The 22,283-nt window shown below is 39.8% G+C and overlaps 1 protein-coding gene across 1 annotated transcript in view; it reads right to left on the bottom strand.

Annotated features, from left to right (window-relative positions):
* Positions 1-21,476, bottom strand: part of FAF1 (Fas associated factor 1) — a 175,595-nt gene extending 154,119 nt beyond the window's left edge. The window contains exons 1-2 of the mRNA XM_075710337.1: positions 21,370-21,476; positions 3,319-3,387 (exon numbers count right to left, since the gene is read on the bottom strand). Of these exons, the coding sequence (XP_075566452.1) occupies positions 3,319-3,387; positions 21,370-21,414 (114 nt within the window). The 5' untranslated portion in view covers positions 21,415-21,476. The remainder of the gene's footprint in view (positions 1-3,318; positions 3,388-21,369) is intronic.
* Between the last annotated feature and the right edge of the window lie 807 nt (positions 21,477-22,283).

The following is a 22,283-nucleotide window of genomic DNA, read 5'->3' as shown; positions in this document are numbered from 1 at the left end:
CTCCGTCAGCCTGTATCAGTAAGTACTTCACTGTTTCTGTTTTGGGATCCTTCTGCTTTCCAACTCACCAGGACTACTTGCTCTTGGTTGTTCTGGCTGAAGTCCCAGAGAAATAACAATACCCTTGAGTTGAGTCTCATAGAGTTCAAGAAGCAACAGGTGCTCAAGGGAGCCTTTAACCTGGGTCCCTAGCACAGCCTCTGATAGTGCACAACTTTTTTCCCCAAACGGGAAAATGGAATTAAGATACAGAGAGCCTGAATGAAGACCAAGCAAGCAATCTGCTCCAAGACAAGAACTTCCTTAACTTATGGGTTTTGGTTTTTTCCCTAATGCTGCAGAAGTGCCCCTGAACTTAGGTTGATCACATCCTAATGGGACTTGCTTAGCTTTCTACTTCCTATTACACTGGGTGGCTCGCAGAAGTTTTCCTGATCAAATCCAGAGCTCTGGTTTTACTTCCAAAATCATGGCAGTAAAGGAACCCACATTTTAAAAAAACAAAACAAAAAAAGACTACCGCCCAAAAAACCCCAAACACCTGTAAGAGTATATTTTACTACTATTTCTTTACTTTAGAACTGTAAAATCACTTGAAGAATGGGTTTAGTTTTTTGTTTGTTTGTTTTTAGACAAAGATACATTTGTCATAAAAAGTGTTCGTCCCCAATCTATGAATTCAGGTCATGTTTATCAAAAACTTGAACTTGAAATAAGCCTCTGAACAAGATGCACAAAATTAAGTGAAATTACAGAAGACAGCAATATGTTCTTCCTGTTTACCTAACATACTGGTGGTCAAAGGATGATAGAGGAACCCTTACCAAAATCATCACTACTTCACTACTGTCTTCATGATTTTTGATTTGTTTTCCTTACAAATCCCAAAACGTGTTTTGTTCTGCATTGAATGAAATATTTAGTGCCAAGCAAAAGGATTTTTCAAAAATTTTTCATCTTGGCTAAAAAACTCCAAGACCTTTTGGTTCAATCAAAACAAAGCCTTCCCTCCTCCCCAATTTCTTGGCACTGAATCTGTACTTGACTACTGAATCAAAAGTATTAAAAAAAAAACCCCCACCACACATGGGCCATACACTTTTTATTTCAAAATCAAAAAATGCTACATCTCTTATAAGTCATGAGCCTTTTTTTATGTAGTTTTGACTTCTGAAATGCTAAAATCCCTTGCTTAACAAAGAGATGTTTGATTCTCTCTCAAGCTAGCAACTTCTTTTCTTCTTACATTCACATTTCTTTTGTCTTCTCTCCTCTTTCTTCACTCTTCTGCTTCTAACTCCCCGTTAGATTAGCATGATTTAGTTTTCACTCCCTTTTTTACAAGAAGGCTGCTTTTAATAAACAGGAGCCAGTGTCCCACTAATGACAGGCTCTTAGGGCATCTTCACTTTTACTCTCCCCAAATTTTTTTTTCTTCCACAACTTACCATTTCTTTTTCATAGACACTCCTCTCATTCATCTTCTGTTTAGTTTCAAGAACTACATACTTTCCTGAAGTACCTCTCACATCCCTAATTTTCTTTCCTTTCTTACTTTCCATATGCCTTTTTTTAAGCTTGCATTTTTTGGTCATTACTTGTTTTCCCACTATATTCTACTTCTAGATCATTTAATCATCACAAATAAAATTAAGTATTTAAAGCTATTCTCGTAGCCATTTTCATAGCTTTAAATACTTCACTCTCCTTTTCTGCTCGTTCTGGAGTCTCAAAAGAAAAAGAAGAAAAAAAAAATCAAAACAAATCCTCTTAGTTGTTCTTACCATTTTTCATCGCAATTCTCTCATTCAACCCCACCTGTGAGCATTTACTTTAAAGCATACACTTTACAATTTACAAATCCCCCAAAACCACATCCAACTGATTTAATTCATTGTATTGAAAACTTCACAACCTGAACAGAATGCATAAGGCTATTCTTTGCCTTCCCATAAACACTTTAATTTTCAAAATGGCCCCTGCTAAGTCACAACGAACTACTATGACAAAAGATGTTTTTAACTATATCACTCTGTCAACATACATTTTGGTTTTTCTCTTTGAAGACACTGATGATACGGGCTCCCTTTTGCTCGTTGGTGTCTCATTCTTGCTTATACCATGACATGTTGCAAAATAAAGACTCCGTATACTTTGGCCAACATTCATTTTAAACATTTAGCTTCAAGTGTTTGGAGTACATAGTGTTTGTTTACAATAGGTTACAATATTACATGTCATTTTAATCATTATGCTTAAAAGAAACGCAGTATTCATTCTAACAAACCCAATTTAAAACCCCACCCTAGCCTCTGTGATACTTAGTTTGTAATTATTAAAACATAGAGAACACTCTAAACAATATGCTGTGAACACAATGCGGCAGACAGTTGAAACTGTATCCATGGTCAATTTTGGAAAATCTAATTTGTTTATGTTTTAAAGTAATTTTCTGATAACTTGGACTGGTCCAAAGATCACTCGTTTGGAAAAGTAAAAAAGAAAAAAAAAATCAAAGGTATTACAGTTTAGAACAGTTTAAAGGAAGATTGCTTGCTTTTTAATTAAGTGTGTTCTATTTTACACTTTCAAACCTTAAGAAAATGGATTAATAGTTTCTTTATTTATCCTGATAATCCTATGCGGAGTCTTAAAATACCTAAGACTCTTTTGCTTGTTTTATTGGTTTCCTCCTATTTGTCGGCACATTGAACCTTGTTACAAAATAGATGACAGGGTTTTTTAGAATGAGTTTGTTTGTTGGTTTTTTTGTTTGTGTTTAACTGTGTCTGGATAACACCAAATCTAAATAAGGTATGGTCTTAACCTCTGACTCAATTCTGCATAACAACTAACAGTAGAAAAGCAGCTATCTTATTTTTACACTAAAAGCATACAAAAGATTGAAGCTGTTTTACCTTCCATTTCTTCCACAGGCACGTAAATCCTCAAAAATCTTGTGTGTATACACAAAGTGTCTTCTAAAAATGCTACCCTTAAATATACTACTTACAAAATTATGCATACCATTACCCAAAAAGGAAACTAAACACAATATGAAACATTGATTTAAAGGAAAAGAAACAAATCAAAAAGGCATGAAGACAATCAGAGTATACCAGGGTATACCCAACTCAATTATCACGTTAACTCGGCAATGAGGCTTTAACAGACCAGAAACAGTCTGCACATAATGTGCTTGCACCAGCCATAAAAGACACGCCCAAATTTGAAATAAAGATAATAGCTGTCTCAGCAAGATAGCATGTTACTGTTACATGGAGGTGATCTATGAAGTCATTTTCTTAGAATACTTACCACTAAATCCCAGTTATTTTGTTCCAGCAATGTTATAGCTTCATCAATATTTTCAATACCAGTACATGCCTAAAAAGAAAAAGAAGCCATAAACAGAATTAAAAGCATTGATCAAAATCAGAGTATTACTACTTATAATTTAATTAATTTCAGCAGAATGACAGGAAAGGTATAGGTCTTTCATTTCTGTTAGGAAAGGGTAATCCAGAAATCAGGTTTCAAGTTCTAAACATCAAACATTTGAATATAATTCCCTGTTCCACCAGAAGACTCTTGTGTAACCTTGAGCAAACCGCCCAGAGAAGCAAGACAAAGTAATTATTTGTAAAATTAGGACATCAGTGCTGTCCCATAAAGGTGTTTTGAGAATTCCATGTTCAAAATTATGAAACACTCATACTACCTTAAAAGGGAGCACAAAAGTACTTAATACTTTTTAATGATTTTTTAACTTTAACATCATTTTAATGATGTTTCAGATGGCTGAAATATAGCATCTCAAGCCAGAAATACATATATAAATGCTGCTGCATCCACCATCATCTTATACCCCTAAGTCACTCTGGGTGTTACACAGTGCAGTGTAAGAGGAAAAGAAGGCAGCAAGTATGAATTTTTGCTCAAAGTGCCAACTTACAACTGCGTGTACAAATGAGCACCCCTTGTGAACCTATTTAAAATGAAGACTATATAATGAAACATGTACAATATTTTCCTTTCAGACAAAACACTTGCATGTGGTTCTAGCCCTACACTCTGGCTTTACCTAGTTCAAGAAATCTAATGCAATAGCATTTTTAAAGTAGTGATACCATCCCACAAAATGGTGTTGTAAATTGAGCTTAATTCCAAATACAAGAGCGCACCTCTACTCAGCAAAAAACTTGATGCAGCATCCTGCTTTGGTTTGGTGGGGTTTTTTTTGATATCCATACCTTTTCAACTATTCAACTTCAGCAGGCAGAGCATTGCTATTCATTCTGCCACATATTTGCTGCCATTCCCATTGAAGGGTATCAGATATATTTCACCAGAGGGGAAAAATGGAAACAGTTAAGTTTCTTTCTGGAATTTATCTCTCATCCTGATGTTCTGTATTCAAGCACACAAGATGAGTTCAGACTTTTACAAGATCTGAAACATGATCATGCCCCTTATGCTCCACCACACAGTTATATAAAAATAAGTTTATGTAAGGCTTATATAAAACTACGTTAAAAAAATCCAACCTTTTAACAGGAATAATACAGAGTTAGAGAGCAGCAGCAAACAGATCAGTTTTCCTGATTCCAAAGATAGTCGTGTTTTTCCTTTATGTGATCAGAGAAAAAGGGGGCTAGGCACAGAAACAGAAACTTTTTTTCTCCCAAGACATAAAAAGCCATCAGGTCATACATTTTCCATGCTCTGACTTTTCTCCCAGTTTACAACAATGAAGAAATAAAAACTAGAAATCACAGAGAAATTCAAGGCCAATTCTCTCTTCACAAATTCAACACTGAAGAATTCCACGCTTATGAAGCATTACATGCAGTGTGTCTACACAGAATGGACCAGTCTGGAGGACCGCAAAGATCACAAGAAGACATTTTAGAGATTTTTTTTTTTGCCTGCAGAGGGGAGGCAGCAGTTTCTATTGATCCACAATGCTCTCCCGGCCAGATTGATTCTCTCTGGAACAAGACAAAATTTCTTCCATTGCTCACAGCATGTTGTGTTAATACTGAATTTCACCCACTTTGCATCTGGAGTGCTAAAAAATTTAAAAAATACAGTTTTGCTCTTCATAAACATCATTTTGCCTTCTCTTCCATTACTTCTTGCAGTTACTTCTGAAGTTAAAAATGAGACAACGCTTTAACGCATTCCCTAGCAAATGCGAAGGTTATAAGCACTTACACCAGGTAAGCTTGAGGAGTGCAGGGCTTGAGCTTGTCATTTCCGAAATCACAGGAGGGTTCATACTACCATAAACCTGCCACTGAAATTGATGTTGACAGCTCTGCTGCAAAGTAGTTTTACTTTGAGAAAAAGTTTTGCAGAAGTGACAGTCCCAGGTTCTGTTTACAGTTAACTGAAATACACTTAAAAATGCAGTCATTACAGAAATAGTGAGCTACTATTTCTCATTTATCAGCCCTGCAAACTCTGCATGACCTTTCTAAGAACCAAGTTGTTCCATCATACAATAAGAACCTGACCAACAACATGTTATTTTCAACCCTGGGCTGTGCAGATGAAGTTGAGGAGAGGTTACCTAGAATTCAGGGCTCAACTACCAATTTTAGTTGCTCTCTCTTCCATATCACCCCTGCAGCTCAGCTGACTTGCAGCTGTCCGTATGCACACTCTTAGCCCATACTAACTGCAAATCAGTTCAGCTCACTTTGGCATACTTTTATTTTGAGATAAACTTCTGCCAGAGCACACAGTGAAAGGAGTTACTTCATCACAGAGGAGGCAGAGTAATTAAGCAACGAAATCACTTGTATGTCTGCATGCTTCCTAAATCACCTTGTTGGTGATTTACAATCTAAAATACAATCCCGCTCTTTCCCTTTTAGCAATGCAGAGTCTTTGGGGTAATAGGAACATACAGGTGTAAACAATAACTAAAAATTTAAAAAACATCAGAATTCTTAATAGCCAAAGAAAGCAGTTTTGTTGAAAACCCATGGACCATTTTTAAAGTCACGTTTAACATTTCATTTTGAGGAGTTCTAAAACTAAGATTTCACTTTCTAGATAGACTATTTTTGCTAGTTGTCAATAAAACAGAAAGCAAACATTCCTGAATTACAACAATGAATGAATGAATGAATGCTACTTATTGATGTAACCATAAACACTGTTAACATCACAGCTGCAGCAAACTAATGTTTTTCAGAATAATATTTCAACATGAAGCAGGAGAATTGATTCGGACACCACACACTGCCATATACAAATCCCTGCCTCAAGTCACGATCCATCACCGGTCTAAACATCAGCAAGACCAAAAAAGGAAGCAAACGTTTAAAAATTTTTAACTGCATCATATCATGCAAGATGAATTCAAGAAAATCATCTGGTTTGCACCTTTTGAATTTTCCCTAAGAAAGTAAGCATACAAGACAGGCAGTCATCCCTCACTAGCAAGCATGACGTGACATCAAGGACTCCTGGAGCAGCAGATTAGTCCCAGAACAACCTGGACTGCTTCTGCCTTGGTTTTCTGTAGGGAAACACACAGAGGAAACCAGCAGGTTCTGTGAGCCACAAAACTCACAAAGCCTCATTCTTTGTGAGTTTGTCTGTCATCCCTAACTGCAAGGGCTGATTTAAGATTTTCCTATGGCTGTAATATTTATAAGGACTTCTTTTGATAGACTTCTTTCTACATTACCTGGCTGTATTTTCATGAAATTCGGAAGAATTCAATTGGTATGAGTCCAGTGGTTCAAAAGTTATTTGTAGGGACACCTGGGCACCATAAGCCTTTATGTCTTACTTTTTTAGGAAGGCAAACTAAAAGTCACAGAGTTTACATAAAGACTTTTTGCTATTTTTATGTTTTTCATTCTACTCAAGCAAGAAACAAACAAACAAAAATAATAGGGGAAAAAAAATCATGTTAAATTTGTTCCGAAACAGAAGAAAAAATACACACCTTCAAAACATAGCAAAGTAGATGAGCTCCAAAGACTCAAAAACACATCTTTGTTACTAAGCAAGTGATACTAGTTGAGAAGTTGGGGTTTTTTTTTGATTCACAGATTTTATTCAGCTTTATTTTCATGAGACCTACTTAATAAAAGGCATTAAATATTTTAGATGAAAATTCCTACCAGCATACTACTAACTCTTGATTCAATCAAGAACCAGCACATCCTCCAAGACATCAAATTGAAAGAAACAAACCACCACAGTAAAGGTAAAACCTTCAAGGCTCACCAATTCGTAAACCTTTACACATCAAAAAGAAACCAAGAAATTTTTTTGAAGGACAAAGGGGAAGAAAGGTAGAACAAGTTCCTTCTCCTCCTCTCCGTACTTCCTCTAAATCTAGGATAGCATTTTCGCCCTTCACAGCAGCTCCAGAGACTGTGCAGTCTCTTCTGCGGTTTTTTCAGACCTCACAGGAGGAAAATGAATGTGAAGATGAGGAAACTATTGTTTTGCACTGAATGCATAAAATCAGATTCTGAAGATAAAAGTTATTGGATGTTAAAACAACTTTCTTATCATCCTGCTCTCCCAGGCCAGGTAAGTGTTTCCACCAGGCAGACTTAGATTTGCATATAATAAAATTTCAGAGTGCTTCTCCAAATTTTTTTCAGGTAGCTTCGCAGATTAACCATCACCTTAGTGATGGAGCGCTTACCCTTGGAAAGATTCACAGCTAACCATTAGGGGTCCTATCTAACAGGCACAGTAACCTTAATCACTGTGACATAAAAGAAGCAAAGTAGCCACTGAGGAAACAATTCAGTAGGAGAGAAGTCAGAGGGCAGACAGACTTCAAGGCATTCAAGACAAACCTAGGAGGTGCTTCCAGAAAGCCGTAATGCAGGATGACAGACTTGCTCTTTTAAATCCCTTGCAGGGTGGTCTGACCCCGGCAGCCGTAACAGCTGGATCTGGGTTTTGAGACCCTCTGTGACCCCCCACCTCAACAGCGCAGACTTTTGCCTACCTCCACATCACAGGAAAGCAGCTGACTTCCCCATCTGGCGGCAGCTGCCATTGAAAATGCTCCTCCTGCACCTGCTGCAGAGATCCAGGCAGTTGTTACACAGCGAAGCTGGAAGGGACAACTGCTGCTCCTAACACAGAGAGCCAGGCTGTTACTTCTGCAAAAGCTGGGAAAGCAACAAACAGCTGTTGCTGACTCAAATACAGAGTCAGGCTACTGTTGCCCCGACAGATAGTGGGTGGCAGTTGTTGCACAGAAGCTGGGAGCAAATGGTATTTGGCAGCAAGGCAGAATTTATTTCACCTGTGGCACCATTCCCCTTCTCGCCAAGGCAAAATTTAGCAGTCAAAAGTACCCAGAAGACCACATTCAGCCTAACAGCCAGTAGCTGTATGTGGAGGACTTAGAAGTCTGCGTCCCTCAACATTTTTGTTGAACAATTCTGTATTTCCTTTCACTACCAACAGTAGCTGTATTTTCTCCAAACAGGGACCATCTCTAACCTAACCCAAACTAGGCTTTAGCCTAGAATATTTTACACAACAGGTTCAGGCCCATTAAAATCAGGCAGACAGATGGCTGTGAATTACACTGTGCACTGCTCTCTCCTGTAAAAGTCAGCTGGGAAAAAAAAAAAAATCTCACTTTGTGTCTAACTAATCTCCACATGCACTCTGCAGTTAACATTGTCAGCTGCAGTCTCCTGCAGTAATTTAAAGCAGATGCAAATACAGGTACCATGCTCAGTCCACTGTCATGGTTTAACTAAGCCCCACACAGCTGCTCGCTCACTCCCCCCAGGTGGGATGGGGGAGAGAATCAGAAGAGTAAAAGTGAGAAAACTCATGGGCTGAGATAAAGACAGTTTAATAGGTAAAGCAAAAGCTGCACACGCAAGCAAAGCAAAACAAGGAATTCATTCACTACTTCCCATCAGCAGGCAGGTGTTCAGCCATCTCCAGGAAAGCAGGGCTCTATCATGAGTAACAGTTAGTTGGGAAGACAAAACACCATAACTCTGAATGTCCCCTCTTCCTTCTTCTTCCCCCAGCTTTATATGCTGAGCATGATGCCGTATGGTGTGGGATATCCCTTTGGTCAGTTGGGGTCAGCTATCCCAGCTGTGTCCCCTCCCAACTTCTTGTGCATCCCCAGCCTCCTTGCTGGTGCGGTGGGCCGAGGAGCAGAAAAGGCCTTGACTATGTGCAAGCACCGCTCAGAAAACAAATCTGTGTTATCAACACTGTTCCCAGCACAAATCCAAAACATAGCCTCATACTAGCTGCTGTGAAGAAAATTAACTCTACCCTAGCCAAAACCAGCACATCCATATAACCAAAAGGGTAAAACTGGAGCCATAGCTCCAAGTACCCAGAACAGCAACAAACTCAGACATCTGATCTCCAGGGTAGAGTCACACCAGTTGTCAACTACAGACTTTTTCCCTCTTGCTAATATCACATCCATCTGTCTCAGAATAAGACTAAGCTACTGTGATTCAATCTGATGCCTAGTCCTCAGACATTGAAACAGCTGATACAGATTCTCCTGTGTTGGATGAAAAAGGGGAAAAGAGCTTTCTGCCATCAGCATTTTGTTGCAACTGTAGCTCAATCCATCTTTTTAATATTTATTCAAAACTACAATGCCCAAAGAAACAACTACATTAAGGCACCACAAGACTCAACAGGTCAGATCACCTAGGAAGAAAAGCTTTCACCCTTTGGGATCTCCTACAAAATCCCAGGAAGCCAGCATTAATACATCTCCATCCACTGCAACTCCACAGAGAGCGCCCTAGGAAATGCTTACTTTTGAAAGTACCCAACAAATTTTTATCAGTAGATATAGCAATGCAACTAGAGCTAACTCTATTCCATAAAGATATATGAGGTTTTAAAGAGAAATCAAAAATGCTGGCAAAAAAACAAATATTGTTAAAATCAATTCACTATCCCTTTGGTAACTTACTCTTCAAAAGGTAAGAGAGACTAGGAGCATGGAAAACTCTTTCTGAGTACAGCCCACTAACCTGCTCAGAAGAATGGCTGAATTCTCAAGGTCACCAGCTTAAAAACAAAACAACACTCAGAGCTGTTCTTAATGGCATATGAGATACAGCAAAGGATATTGCTTACCTCCTTGCATACTTCCCCTCCAATATAACCAAAATCTAGTTTGCCATTTTATTCACCTCTTCAATTACAGATAGATCAGTTCACACACACTTCAGCTTCCCATCAGGTTTTGCATATCTCCAAAGACAGAGAGTCTACAGCCTCGCTGGGCAGCTTGTTCCAGTGCTTCACCACCTTCATTGGGAATATTTTTTTCCTTATATTTAGTTATAATTTCCCTTGCTGTAACCTGTGTCCACTGCCTCTGATCCTCAGACTGTGCAACTCCAACAGAAATTTGATTCTATATTGCCTCTTATCACCCACTGTATAGTTAAGACAGCAACTAGATCCCCCCTTAGCCTTCTCTTCCAAGCTACACAAACCCAGCTCCCTTAACCCCACCTTTCACAAAACATGCTCCAGCCTCCTCCCCACCTAGGCGGCCCTCCACTGGCCTTGCTCCACTTTGTCAGCAGAGGGACTGATACTGGACACAGTAGTCCTTATAGTGGTAGTCTCACCAGTACCATGTAGACAGGGGAAGAATGGCTTCCCTCAGTGTCCTGGCATACTAGTGCAGCCCACTATGTGGCTACTACTTCTGCTAGAAGAATCCATAATTCTCTTTCTAAGCATTCCTAATAAAAATCGGGTTTCTGGATGTAGGATTTTTAAACAACCCAACCCCAAGTTTCCTCTTTCTAGAGTGAAACATAGTACCTTGCTTCCTTTTCCCATCCCTTATGAGGAGAATGGCTCAGTAATCAAAGATAATAATTAACGGTCTATAAAGCAACCAAGGGCAGCTCCAGATTGTATCTGCTAGAAGTCTACTCTAACCCAGAAAGCTTTAGGACACTAAATCACCTATGACATATTAGTAAGCGAGAAAATTTTCTTGAAAATTCACACATACTCTGTTGCAATGGTAATTACCTCAAAGCAACTGAAGCAAAGCTAACAGTTGTTCCCCAAAACCAGGTAAAGTTAAACCAACACGCTCAGCCAAGCAAGTAAAGGCTTTAGTACCATAACCTCAGATTTAGGATGCATGTGTAACTCCCCTCTGAGCTGTCAAGAGATTCAGCACATTTGGACACTCACAACTGAGATTTTTTTGGTACCTCAGCTCTTCTCACCCCAGTGTCCTGCCTGGCTCAGGACCACCTCCACAGACTGCACACCAGCTACATACATGCCCCTCTGTGGCATCCCCTATCATTCTAACCTTGCAACAACCCTACTGATGTAATGAGACTGATCTTATTATGAGTCATCCGTGGTTAATAAATTAACTTTTACTTCTTTCTGTTTCAGACAAACACTTAAAAAAAAAAAACATCCAGGCATATCGACCGAGACAAACTGAAAGGTCACCTACTGCAAGCATCTAAATGAAGAGATAAGAATGCTTCTCTGTTTTTACATAACTCAGAAGACCATCTGGTAAAAATTAAGCAGATTCACCAGCTGTTCGCTTAACAAAAACAAGCTAATACACTTACCAGTATCAGAAATTGAGAAAGGGTTTAGGCAAATATGCCAGGCTAAAGTTTTGCCCAATGCACTTCAACTCCCACCCCTAACTTTTTACAAGTGTCATCGTTCTATTATTTGAACACTACCTTAAGCAAAACTCTATAATAAGGAGGCATTAGTCCCTTTTTACAGGAGGAATGGGGGGTAGGAAAAAAAAAAATAAAAAAAGAAAAAATGATATTTGTGAAGGTCACAGAAGACATTTCTACCTATTAGTTACCAAGCAGACAAGAGTGAACTTTGCCCACACTCTGAGATGACTGCAAGCCTTCCGAACAAAGCAAGCAGGGTACAAAGTCTAAACTGGTAGCATGAAGCTCTAACCGCTTTTTAGCAGAACTAGATAACTTGGCACCATGCTAACCACTTTCAAATGGTTTCCAGCAGCCTTTGAACACTCTCAAGACTCTGGAGCAAATTCTGCTTCCAGAATACCATGAAGGCACATCCCTAGGTAGCCCATCAGCTGAGCCAAGACATGAACTCTAGTCTCCCAAGCCCCATGCTAATGCTCTAGCGTTTAAGCCACATGCACTACATACAAAGAGCAGTGCTCCAACTGAATTAAAAACCAAACCAAACCAAAAGTCAGTACCCATTAATTAGTACTCTGGACTACTAATACCATTTGTCTTTCCTGAAGACTATAGACAGCCTTTACCCAACAACTACAAAATGCTTCAGTTAGGATCATCCCAAAGTTTCTGTGGTTGTTTAATACTGTAATAGAAGTATCTCAGTGAAGGTAAAAACCCCAAGATTTCCTGAATCACAGTCATTTTGCTCTTACAGTATCTCATACATTATCACATAAGAAGAAAAACTGATGGAAAACAGAAAAGAACTGCAGGGGTCAGACAAACACTTTTGTTTACTGGATATCTGCAGTCACCTCCTTTCTCCTCATTGCCTCAAAAGCAGTAGAACCTTAAAAACAACTAAAGAATAAATAAAAGCCACTTTCTAGATAAGCACGCAGAGGAAGAGTACTAATCCATACAAAAAATATTTTACTCAACGTTTCACAAACACTCATACTTTTTGGTAAAGAACAGGACCACAAGGAATGGGCCACAGAAACGATCCGAGGGCTGGAGCACCTCTCCTATGAGGACAGGCTGAGAGACTTGGTGGTGTTCAGCCTGGAGAAGACTCCAGGGACACCTTATTGCGGCCTTCCAATACTTAAAGGAGGCTTACAAGAAAGATGGGGACAGACTTCTTAATAGGGCCTGCAGCTATAGGACAAGGGGTAATGGTTTTGAACTAAAAGAAAGTAGATTCAGACTACATGTAAGGAAGAAATTTTTTACGACGAGGGTGGTGAAACACTGGAATAGGTTGCGCGGAGAGACAGTAGATGCCTCATCCCTGGAAACATTCAAGGTCAGGTTGGATGGGGCTCTGAGCAACCTAATCTAGTTGAACATGTCCCTGCTTATTGCAGGAAGGGTTGGACTACATGACCTCTAAAGGTCCCTTCCAACCCAAACTATTCTATGATTCTATGACATATTCTTCAAAACCTGTAAATGGCATCCAAAATAGGAAAACAGAAGAACACTGAAATCCCAGCAAAGCACAGGTCATACCATAGTGCAGGCCAACAAGGACTGCAAAAAAAAAAATTTCTCTAGAGACATAAAAATTATATAAGCTTTTAAAAGCATCAGCACAAGGAAGCCTGCCAGAAAGTCAGTGGGACCAAAGGAAGAAGATACTAAAGAAGTAGTCAAAGAAGGTAAGAGCATATCATATGAGCTAAGAGAATTCTGTGCACTCATATTCACTACGGAGGAACTTAGGGACCATCCTATAACAAAGCTGCTCTTTACAGAGAACTCTCTCATCCTTAAGTGTCAGTAGAGACATACAGAACAAACCACCAGGACCAGATGATAGCCCCCAAAATTTTAAAGGAACTTAAATATTCATTTTTTACAGCAGACTGCTCTTTAAATCAGCCTTAATTAAAGGTTAAATCAACCCCACACTCCCACAGTGCTGACAGTAGCATTTTGGCAAATTTCATTGGGGTGCAAACCAGAAGGGGTTAAGATTTCTACAGTTCAGACAAATTTGACTTCTGTACCATAAGAAATAGCCGAAATTCCAATGAAGTATAGAGAACAGAATTAGTATATATGTGAATATATATGACACACTGAGGAAAAGTGAACACAGCTTCCACGGAGCAAACTCACATATCACAAAACTACTGATGTCTCTAAAGAACATAAGACTAACTCAAGCTGACACAGTTTATTTCCAAAGCCTTATAACAAACCCTATCACCAAAGCTCTTAAAGCGCTGACTTCCAGAAACTAGGAAGAAGCAAATCCATTCAAATCCTGTTTCTTTCAGCTCTCTCCTAAGGACCAGCCACTGCTGCAGATGAGACTTTAGGCCAGCTGGGTCTTCGATCTGAGCCGATATGGCACCTTTGATATTTGCTCACACAAACAACCTGACCTTTAGAAAAAAAAAAAAAAAAAAAAAATAGAGGTGACTCAGTTTCAGAATTCTTGTCTTTACAAATTGTTTCCTGCAATAGGTAAAACATGAAACCTATATAAAATAACTCAAGGGCTAATGTACTCTGTTCTAGTTTCAAAACATCTCTTAAGAACTTCAGCTTTAATGAATTATCTTTTGAAAGCATAACTACTTCTGCGGAACAAAGACCTGCTCAACCAGTTAGACATAGAGGACCAGTAGATGACTGCTTTGATAGACCAAACAACATGTAATGCATACATTAGGGCTTTGGTTTCCTCTTTGAGCAGTTTGTTTTTACAATTGCACATTATCTAGTCAACTCTAAAAAATGGGCTTAATTAGTAAGTATCAATCCAGCCAGTAAGCATGTCATTTCCTTTCATCCAAATGACGAGGGACAAGTACAATGTTAGGTACTTCCCCAGGCTTTTTACTCTAGTTCTTACTAGAAGTTAAAAGAAAGGACTCGTGTAATGGCTGCCCCACAAATGCACAAACTTATCCACTGACTAGAAAAATATGAAATCCTATCAAAAATACGCCATGTAGTTCCTTTAATAAGCTATTAACCCTTGCTTCTAGTAGGGAAACGCATAAAAAGCTAGGCTTGCAATGGTAACTGAACTGTGAGAACTGCCCAAATAGAGGGGGAAATTCTACCCTTTCAGACTTCCCAGCACCAATGCAATATTCTTAAGATGGGAGATTCTCAGGACCCCATAAGACATGTAGCAACTCACTCAAATCCTCAACCTCTCTTATCCCACACCTCCTTCCACACAAAAATATGAACTCAGTAAATGTGTTTACTATAAATGATCCTTGCTTACCAAGAAATACTAGCCACATTTTATTTTCAACATGCCAAATAGCTTTCACATTACATTTCAATGAAAGCACATTCCTAGCCTCTGGGAGTACATATAATTAATAATTTCAGTATTATAATTAGTATTAGTTGTCATGGCATTTGAAAAAGGATCCTACAGCTACCACCTCTCAATCTGTTTCAGTGACCTACTAACCCAAATACCTATATGAATGGGCCGATGGAAATGGTGACATGATTACTATGATGTGAAGAGTCTTTTCAAGGTAATTGAATGAAAAGAACAGCATAAACCTCTTTCTAAAGAGTAATCGGTGCGCCAGTGGTAAATTATTTAGGTTCTTACACGCAAATCACAGTATCCTGTTTCTTCTCTATAAATGTCAGATAGTATTTCTAATTAACTATCTGTCCTTACATAAGAGAAATTAGCTGGCTTTTCCTTAAACATCTATCAGTGGAAATGTCCAAGTTATCATGTTTCTAAACGGACATCACTCTTACTCCAATTTCTTATTTGTGACTCTGGAATCTACTTCACCTTCAGTATAAAGGCTAGAAAGGTGACTAGTAAATCAAACTAGCTTTGTTCTGATGAACACGAGCTTTGGGATTACAGCCGAGTCTAAAAGTATCTAAAGAAATTAAACTGTTGATTCTTCAGAAACACACAAAGAACAAATTAGTATAAGCAATGGCCTTGGCAGCAGAAAACGACAATCAAAATAACCAAACTAAAGCACACTAAGCACACAGTATGCTTTTATCGTGTCTCTTGACCCTAAGGCCATTTACAGCAAACAAAACCAATTGTATTACAAACCAAAAGGTCCAACTACCGGTTCCAATGCTGTTACTGACCGTGTAATGCACAAAATTATAAGATGCGATAAAAAGCAATAAGGATTAAAAGGAATTCTAATCAAAATGTAAATTAAGAGGCCTCATAGGTATGAGCTTCAACATCTTACGGTCTCCTAAGGTCCTCTTTTTTACACTGAAAAACAGCCCTGTTAACTACTTCAAAATTTAGCTAAGGATATAGTAACCTACATCCACAAAAAAGGTCAGGTGAAGCAGCGCTGGGCATCTTTCCACCTAATTATTAGAAACTTTGCAGAGTCCACTTTTACCTAAAGATACCCAGTATGAGGGGATGAAGAAACAAACCTGTCTCTCCCAAACCCTGATTTCTAATCTATAGAGTACTGGATTTCCTTCCAACTACTATGGAGAAAGCTGCAGAGCTCAGTCCAGCTGGTGTGCTCCGGGAGCACCCACTGCATTATTTTCTACAGAGAGGCCAGACAAAATAATGGTGTGGTATGAGCAAGACTGAGGTCTTAAGCTCAGACAGGTCTGAACACATATAAAACCAGGTATTTAGGTGCCTAGGGAGACTTTCTCATGAAAATGTAGGCCTCCAAGAACTTTAAAACATAAGTTGAACGACACTTTCCAAAGATTTAAACTTTGATTGGAAGTTTTTTCAGCACCTATCTTTTGCTGAGGACCTTGTTCCAAGTGAGTTGCCAAACACTTCACAGAAAGTCTGCAAAGAAATCAAGAACAGTCCTTTCTGCTCCAATGCCTTAATGACAAAACACCACAATTTCTTTCAGAAATCAACGTTAAGGACATCAGTTTTGCTCTTTGTTCAAAACCTCTTTGTGGATCGTTTACCCCTACATAAAATGGTTGAAACACTCTTTCCAGCCCCCAGCATAAGTCACAGTCCAGGGCAAGAATCAAGGGTACTGACTTGAAGCTATACCTGTATCTGCCTACCTTTTTCACCCACCAAATTTTCATACTGGCAATAACTTAAAAGTGACAGAAAACCTGAGCCAGCATGCCAACACACAGAGAAGAAAGCAAAGCTCCCTTAGCACCCTCAAAAAAAAAAAAAATTAATACATAGGTAAATTCTGCACATAGACTGTTAGTGAAAACAGTGTGCACAACAGAGATAAATGTGTACAGGGCTGAAGTAGACAGATATTTTTCATAACCACCAAAAAAAACACCCCCAAAACCTTTTAAAAATATATCTTGTCAGTTATTTAATAGCACTGTTTTTCTTTAATTTTAGCCATTCCAGAAGGAAATGAGTAGCTTGAATTATAGTTAAAACTTAAAAAAATAAAGAAATAATAAGCTGATGTGTCAATGTCATGATCAATTTTTTAACTCAAAACATGATTATCTAGCATGCGTTCTCACCTTTCTGTAACTGATGGCAATGAGGTTCTTGCTTCCCAATTCCCCCTTGCTCCTCCCACAAACCTCTGTTTTTATGAAAAAGATTGACACAAAGGTGAAGTTTGAAAAAAAAAAAATTTATATACATGTGTGTGAATGATACCAAAGTAGTCTATTGCTCCATTAAAAAAAAAAAAGTAAAAAGAAAAAAACTTACATAACTTTGTTTCACAATGAACACAGATTGAAGACAGAAGAAGAAGAAAACTATTAGATATCTGTTTTGATATCTTGTTGTTTTGATGAAAGCAAGGATTTTTTAGTTTTGCCATTCCACTCCGAAGTCCTTCCACCCAGACCAAATCTTGAGCTACTTATTTATTTGGTCAATGAAAACTGTGAATTCCATGAAAAATTTCCTTCTGAAACTCTACATGCCAGATAGTCTTGTGATGTGTGGCCACCCAGGAGCTGGCAACTCCCACAATACTCCAACCCTTAGGCCCACTCTACATTTACGAATTGTTGTGAGGACAACCACATAGCATGAATACAGTGGTCCTATAGGTGGACATAACTTATAATGACAAAAATTCTTGCTAATTTTAGTCCCCATCCTAAGTGAAGCTGTAAAAACAAAAGGAAAGGTGCTAGAATATAAAAATGTCAACATCTGACACTTCTGCCAATACTCAAAGATTGCTTTTCATTCCTGAAGAGTTTAACTATGCCAATTTAACTAAGTTCAGTGCAACTAAAGTTTGCAATTTAAAATAAAAGAAAAAAAAGGAAACAATTATCTATTCTCTTTATAATGAAAACTGGACTAATACACCGAGAGAGCAATTCTCTTCAAACCCCAAAATGCATAGATCATTAATATGTTTGTATCATGTGAGTACCTGGGTATCCCACTGGAGATGGAAGAACATTTTGCAGTTAAACACAACAAACAAAAGAAGAACAGAGATGTTAACAAAAATTGGAAGAAATCACATGCCCTTGTTTCCCCCAGTATGTGAGGTATGTTGCAGCATCACTCTTTTACAAATTAACATGCAGTTACCTTTTTAAAGAATTTATGCTACAAACACAAGTTGGGCTTTTTCCTATGGAGTTTTTCCTATATGCCAATGACACTTTGTGGAGAAATTCTGAATTGCATTTAGTAAAACAGCTAAAACTTGTTTGTGTGCTTAACTCCACTACTTTAGCTACTTGCACTGAAAACAATCAGACTACTCATGTATAAAGCTAAGCTTCTGCATAATCTTTCCTAAGTGAGGACCTAAGAAGGAAAAGTTAGACAGGTTGCTTATACAGCCCCATGCATGAATACGTACTTTGTACTCCCTGGGTAGCATACAGTAACCTCATTAAAAAAAAGGAGAGGGAAAGAAAATAATTATAAACCACATAGAACAAGCTTAAATTGTTTTGAGACATTAAGAAAAAAATATTTTGGTAGATCACTGACTGTGTTTTACTCTATAGTTAAAATATTTTATAAGATTATTCAATGTTTGTATGTATATATACAAAATGTTTTTAGAAGTATTTCTCTTTAGTACCTCCAAATGCAGAAGTAACCCATTATGACAATCAGAGCTAAAAGGAAAAACCAAATGCAATACAAGATCCTGCTCTACTTGAAATCAGTGGCAGAATCCCTAATGGCTGTGAAAGATACAAAGTCAGTCCATGAAAGCTTCACAAAAGCATCAAACATCAGTATAACTATGACTTCACTGAAAATTTTTTTTTATGGGGAGGGAAAACCCTTTCAAGTTTTAAAAGTTCAAAGACCACTGCCCTATCCCTCTTAAAAGTAACTTGGGAAAGGCAAGCGTGAAATGGTGATGGAAGTTGCCCTCCCAATTTAATTCAGCAAAGATTAGCTAAACAAAACCACAAAGAATTGCTTTTAAAATTTCCAGTGTGCACAACATTCTTCAACAAGATACCTCACACAAATATAGAAGATGGCAGTAGAACTCTGAGAAACACATTTATTAATGAAAACATACAGAAAATATAGAAGGGAAAAGCATGCAGAATTACTTGGCACATAATGTTTTATTTTCCATTTTAAATTCTTAGTGAATGAATTGTAAATTCCATCAAGTAGTTAAAAACCCAAAATCCTTTACCATTTTGTAACAGCCTAAAGATACAAGGCCTAACAATGATTGACAATGTCCTTCACTAACCTGAAGCTTTAACAGCACAATTGACAGTTCAGTGTTTCAGAATCATGTAGGTGCTTGAGATTATTTAAGAAAAAAAAAAAGAAAAAAAAAAAAAGGCTGAAACAGAAAAACAAAGTTGTCTGCTGAAATACAAGAGGAGAAAGTTTGGATTTTTTAAAATAAGCATTGTTATATGATAAAATATTTCCTGGATCCTAGGTTCAGACACATTATGGCATCCTTGATCTACAACTGGTTTCTGTGACTCCACCACCCATCTGCCAGTTTGCAGTAATACTTAATTGTCTTCATGGTACCGAACACTGCAGTTACTCTTATACCTTTATTAACTGGCTTCAAAACCTGACCAGAAAAATACCACAGAACTGCAAAATAGCATTGACACTAAAAACTTGGAAAATGGATACATATTGAAAACTCTATTAAAAAAAAAAAAAAAAAAATCTTACATTCACCAGCCACTAATTTAATCATCATCTGCAATTCCTGAATGTAAACCCGTTTCAGCAAATAATGAAGGATTCCATCAGAGTCTGTCTCCACTAGTATGGGTGCAGAACTGGGGTCCCAGTTTCCTTTTACACAGCGTATTGCTACTGGAAGAACTCCTTTATGAAATTCCAGCCTTAAAATTGAGATGTCACTCCTTACACACACAAAAGCATCTCCAAGCACAACAAAATAAAGGATCATTACAGTAACATTTGTTAAATGTTTTAATAAGCATGGGTAGAAGATACTCAGGTACAGAAAGGGAAAACACTTCCCTGTTATCAAATGGGAACTCTGCATGTTATGTCAGTAGGACATCAGATACCTTTTGCACAAGAGGAATTACACAATGTACCCTACAGTCACCCTACCTGTAATTCCAAAGAAACATTCTTGTTAAACACACACAGACAGAGTGAATGAAGGGATTACTTTTTTAAACAAAATTAAATAGTTTCACTGTGAACAGCTGAGAAACAGTCTTTTAAGAAGTTGAACATACAGACAGCAGTTTTACAACTCAATCCAAGAATATCCAGGAGCCTATCCATGTAAGAACAACCACTGCAAACGGACAAAGCTTAAAAAACCCATCGATTGAAAAGCAAATATTAAAAAGATACATTCAAATATAATCTGATACCCTTCCAAGCTGCTTTTGGCTCTCCCTGCTATTTCAAATGCAGCTATCTTCCACTTGTTTGTTTACTTGTTCTTAGAAAAATACAAAACCAAGCAATATTAAAAAGCAATATACTGAACAGATTAACCAGGCTCCTGAACACATCACTTTTATTTAGAGAAAGCCTTTATTCTGGGAATAAGACTTAAGAGTTTGAAGTCAAATTATAACCCTTTTGTAGGGAGGAGGGAAGGTAACAACTTTTAAGGGCATATTCCTCCTTTCTACACAAACACGCTGTTGTTTGGAATGGGGTGGGAAGAGTTTTACCGTCATTACAACAGTCATATGCTGAGGCAACCACGAAGTTAGCGTTGATGTTATAATGGAAACACCTCTGTTCAGCGTTAATCTGTAGTACCAGTAAGTGATTCATTACAAACACTGTGACAAATCATGAGGAGTGATGAGTTTTGTATCCTCCCTGGCACTTGCCTCTTCCAAGTGAGTTGGCTCACAGCTGTCCCAGGGCCTGGGTAGTTGTAGAGGGTTGGAACAAGCAGAGTGGATGAAAAAGCTTTTGTATTTTATTAAAAACTGAAACTCTCTAAGTTAAAGAAGACATTTTGTTCACACACCTTGAGAGAAGAGGGCACATGTTCCCCATTTCTGACAAAAAAAAAAAAACCCAAAAAAACCCAAAGAAAGAACAAACAAACGAACGAGCAGAGGCTTTGGAGAGTGGGCTTCACACCCACCGCCCTGGACCTTCCCACAAAGAACAAGCAGCACAGCAACGAGGAGAAAGAGAAAAAAGCAGCGAGAAGCCACGGTCGTGTGGCGGCAGCGGCTTGAAATTTACCTGGAAATCAGCCAATATCATTTCTCGGTCCATGTTGGACGCCATTGCAGCCAGCTGCGTCCCCGGCTCTGCTCTGACCCGCGCACCTGGAGCTGCTGCCGGCGAGGACGGCGCAGGGTGGGAGCTAGGAGCTCATGGAGGCGCCGGGCTCCTCTCAGGCTCCCGCGGCGCCCCCGGGCTGCCCCACCTGGCAGCTCCGCGGCGGCCGGGGCGCGGCGGCGGCAGCGGCGGCGGCGGCGGGCAGAGGAGGGGAGGAGAGAGGCGGGCAGGGGGCCGGGAGCGGGCCGGGGCCGGGAGCGGGCAGCGCTGCCTCAACTGCTAGCCCGGAGAGGAGGAGGAGGCAGCGCCGCTCCCTCCCTGCCTCCACAGCGCCTGTCGCACATTTTGCCTGTCATTGAGGTCGCAAAGAGGCGCTTTGCGGCCGGCACGTGACCACCCTCCTGTCAAGCGCTCGCGAAGCCGGGGAGGGGGTGGGGCCGCGCCTTTCCGGCGGCCCGCGGTGACCGCGGCCGCCGCCACCCCGCCACGGCCCCCGGCCCCGATCCTGATCCCGGCCCCGGCGCGGAAGGAGGGGCAGGGGGCGCCCGCGCCGGTGCCCGGCGGAAAGCGCCCGCGCCGGGCCGCAGCCGGCCGGTCCGGGCGAGCGGCTGAGGGAGCCCGCGGCCCGCGCGTAGGCCTTTCCTGAGGGGACGGACCGCCTCGGCTGCGGGGAGCGACGGCTGCGGCCCCGGCCCGGCCTCAGAGCGGGGGAGCGGCGCCTCCGAGCGGGCGGGGCAGCTCCGGCCCCCGGCTCGGCCGGGCGCGGCGCTGCCCCGGGGGCTGACCCCCGGCCCGGCGCCGGCGGTGGCGGCAGGTGGCGGCTCCCCGGGCCCGGCGGCGGCGCGGGGCGGCCCGGCTGGGCTCCGCCGCCGGCT

The sequence above is a fragment of the Pelecanus crispus genome, chromosome 5 (genome assembly GCF_030463565.1).
Source record: "Pelecanus crispus isolate bPelCri1 chromosome 5, bPelCri1.pri, whole genome shotgun sequence".
Taxonomy (NCBI): domain Eukaryota; kingdom Metazoa; phylum Chordata; class Aves; order Pelecaniformes; family Pelecanidae; genus Pelecanus; species Pelecanus crispus.
This window is presented reverse-complemented; position numbering and strand designations above follow the sequence as displayed.